Source organism: Sesamum indicum, linkage group LG13, assembly GCF_026168435.1.
Source record: "Sesamum indicum cultivar Baizhima isolate 11 linkage group LG13, ASM2616843v1, whole genome shotgun sequence".
Classification (NCBI taxonomy): Eukaryota; Viridiplantae; Streptophyta; class Magnoliopsida; order Lamiales; family Pedaliaceae; genus Sesamum; species Sesamum indicum.
In genome coordinates, this window is record NC_142669.1 from 12,154,012 (window position 1) to 12,157,928 (window position 3,917).

Consider the following 3,917-nt stretch of genomic DNA (forward strand, 5'->3'; position numbering starts at 1 on the left):
CCTCTCGCTCGATATCACTAGAAGTTGCCTGGAGAAAGCTCAGAAGTTGCTTTTGAGCATTGAAAAAGCTCTGGTCAACGTGCTCTTGTTAGAAGTTGCTCAGAAGCGAATGAAAAAGCTCCTTCTTCACACTTCTAGCGATATCAACATACTTTTTCATTCGCTCGATTCTGATCCTCATATCGCTACAAGTTGCCTAGAGAAAGCTTAGAAGCGAATGAAAAAGTATGCCGATCAGAATCGTCGCTTTATCGAATTCAATGCGGGAGATCTAGTGATGGTGAAAGTCCCAGATCCGAGATTATCAAAGCCATTAAGGGGGAGAGATCCTCGATTGATGCAGAAGTATGTTGGCCCTTTACCTGTCATTAGGTGTATTAGAACAGTGGCCTACAAAGTGGAGTTGCCGCCCTGGTGGAAAATCCACAACGTCTTCCATGTGAGCCAATTGAAGAAGTATTCAGTAGACAAGGAGGACGACACCCGTAATAAACCCAGTCGCCTGCAACTTGAATTGACGAAGACTAAGGAGAAGGTGGCTGAAGCAATCCTGAATCACCGAGTGATGAGTACCGCGAAGCGCAACCACACAAAGTACTTGGTGAAATGGAGGGGATGTAGTAGCAAGGAGAACACTTGGGAGCGAGTGACGAACCTAAAGGCATTCCTATCTCTTGTCGAAGGTTACCATGCTTCCTTAGCGCCGGGGACGTCGCTATCTCATGTGGGGGAGAATGTTAAGGGCCGCCCGCGCACTCGGCACCCTTGACGTGCATTTCGGCCACTCAACCGTTCTACATGGCCGACCACTCAACCTTCACCGACAGATACTGGACCTCCTCAGTCTTAGAGTCTTAAGTGTTTGTCTTTTACTTGCTTTGTTAGTTTGCTTTCTGTTGTTTAGATTGCTCAGGGGACTTTATGCCTCCTAAGGTGTGTTTTTCAATTATTTTAATATTTACTGCTTTTAATAGGATTTATTTTTTTAAGCCTATATAGGGAGAAATGAGTACAAGAAGCTTGGTTTAGTGATGTGTTAGAGTCCCCTCAAGGCGATCTCCTTGCTCTAGCATTGTTGATCATTGAATACGCACTTTTCAGTTTAACGCAATCCACTTTCTGAAATCGTGTGTTCAAATTGTTGTCGTTGCTGTTATTGCTTTCGTACTGTGATTCCTATCAGTGCGCGCGTTAGTGCCGAGCAGGAGTGTATGTTGAGATTAGCGGAAGTAGTCAGCAAACTACTAGCCACACGGTGCGCGCTGCGAAAGGCGCCTCATGAGACCATGTGAGAGAGAAGAGGGCAGCTGAAAGAGAGAGGAGTTTGTGTTCTCTACACCACTCAATATGTGTTGTTGTGTATTGTGTAATTATTTCCTAAATAATTACTCAAAATACATATATACCTTGTATAGATAAGTAGAAATATGTCTAGATACATCCCACTCATTTTTAAGGTAACCCCTTCATCTATATGGTATCATTCAATCATACCATATAGAGAGGGTTCTAATTATGGCCAACTATCCTTCCATTAATTGGCTAGTGGGCCTCAATTAGTGGACCGAATTAATATAAAATAAATTCTAGGCCAATGAATTTTAATTAAACCCAATTTAATATATAGAGAGGGCTTGAATATATTGTTCCTAACGGTCTCCTTAGGAGCCTTCTAGGATGATTCCATAAATGGGATGGTCTTTGTTGATTTTGAAAGTTTCTAATGTGTCGTTCTAAATATCCCCATATCACATATTAAAATTGCACACATAATAACAAATATATAAATCCCTTGATATGTACATAATTTTAATAATACTAACTTATTAAATAAATAAAGCATTTTCTATACTCACATAGAATAATAATTACAAAAATGATGTCATTATTATGTCATCATGGGGATGTGCCACCTTTTGACCTTAATGGTTGCTTAAATTTTCAGCTATGTCTTTTCATGGTGTCATTATTAATACCCCATAACTTGCCTTCAATCATAATATTACATACACTAATAAGATGATTAAAGCTTTACGATTCAGCCATGGATGCATGATTGCATGTGATTGACTTTTTGGAAAATTGGGATTTTTATTATTTATTTTTCTAAAGAGCTTCAAATTCTTATGATTTCTCTTTTACACAATTACAAATATATTTCTTGAAGTCGTAGTAATAATTATAATGCACCCCTAATTTAGTGGTAAAATTTGATACAAATACCTTTGAAGGTGCATTACACTAACATGCCCTTACGGGGTGTATCTATAATTTTATAAAGGCATGGGGTATTTGTGTAATTAGATCAAATTTCAGTGGAGCCAATATAATTTATTCGTCGGGAAAATACAATTTCGATAACTAATTATAGCGTGGTGATACGTACTTTCAGTTCTGTCTAATTTGAAAATTGCAATTAATGAATGTAATTTAGAAAAAGAAGGCACATTTAATTCAAATCTCATTGGAAGAAAAAACTAAATTGGTCGAAATTTTCACATGCCTTGCACATGACTTAGTTAATTAATTGGAGCTTTTTAATTTTTTCTGCTACTTTTGTTGATGTGGCATGAGAAACGTAAGAAATAAAATACATTTTGATCCTATAACTATAGGTGGGATGACACATTTAGTCTAAATCACATTAGAACAAATATGCCACATCGAAATCTTTGAGGTGAATTTAGCATTTTAATTTTTAAAAGCATCATGTGACAATATGTGTTAATTATGGGTGCATTTAGAATTTTCTCGAGACCTCTGGACTGAGTATGCAATTTCTTTATTTATAGTCTTTAATTACAAATTTAATTAAAAATAAAACTAATTTAATTTAGAACAGAAGTGAAAGAGTTAAACTCCAACGGACAAGTGTAATTCTGAGGTAATAATGTAATTCTTTTGTATTTAACTTGCACCATTTAAAAGAGTTGCCCATAATTGAAAGAGTTAAACTCCAACCTAGCCATGTTTTGAGACACGGGCGTATTTTCCAAACGAGCACAATTTGCTACTAAACATAATCGTGTTTTTCAATAGAGAATTTCAATGGACGAAAAGACCAATATGTGCTCAACCATTTTTTTTTTAATCCCAAATTCATGTTCTTAATAAAATTCTTCTCCATAGTGATTTTACAAATTTTTAAGCTATTTATGAGACGATTCAAACTTTTTCAAGGGGGAAGAAATTATTTTAGCTGAAAGTATGTCTGATCTTGCTCGAAATCAGCGACCTGAATGAGCGACCTCACTACAGTTAGCTAACTCCACCAAGATCAAATGTTGAGTTCCTGAGAATAAGACAAGTAAAATGAGCTCGTCGGACACGTTCTCAACAACGACCCTCCAACGCTCAAGTTAGGTTGATCGAGGTAAATATGTGCGATTAAAGGCGTAGGTCGAAAAGACTTAGCATTAATTACCTCGAAATGTAGCGTCTTGGGGTATTTATAGGGCTTAGCTGGATACTGTTGAATGGGTCACGTGGCCTTATCCTGCTAGCTTACGTCCGTGATCGGACGACCGTCGTTGCCTGAGTCTTCAAGTGGATAATTGGGTCCGGGCCAAGTCCGCTCCGGCTCAATCGATAGAAAAAATGCGAATCCAGGACGAAAAAACTGAAATACCCTTCATTAAGGGTATTATAAGCATTTTTCATATATACCTATCAATGTCCATTTCATTACATAAGATATATCATTTATTACAATAGTTATCTCACGCACAAAATCTAGTTAGTAGGCATGTGCATTTATAGCCCTCTCAGTACCTCTTCCAGCCCACAAACCCAACTACACAAGTTAGTACTAAAAAAAAATACCTTTCTATCTTTTCCAAGCTTCTTAGATAATTTTCCAACTTCCTCACTTTCTTTAGTAGGCTAGTAATAATATATTTAGGGACAATTACACCTTC

General features: G+C 37.1%; 1 protein-coding gene across 1 annotated transcript; it reads left to right on the forward strand.

Annotated features, from left to right (window-relative positions):
• The first annotated feature begins 217 nt into the window (after positions 1 to 217).
• LOC148784514 (uncharacterized) lies at positions 218 to 769 on the forward strand. Its single transcript, XM_088876859.1, has one exon. It carries the CDS (start codon positions 218 to 220, stop codon positions 767 to 769), a length of 552 nt encoding a protein of 183 aa, XP_088732985.1.
• Positions 770 to 3,917: the final 3,148 nt, after the last annotated feature.

Bases quoted from the DNA above. Each gene is read 5' to 3' on its own strand.
- LOC148784514 (XM_088876859.1), top strand. From the start codon at position 218: ATGAAAAAGTATGCCGATCAGAATCGTCGCTTTATCGAATTCAATGCG.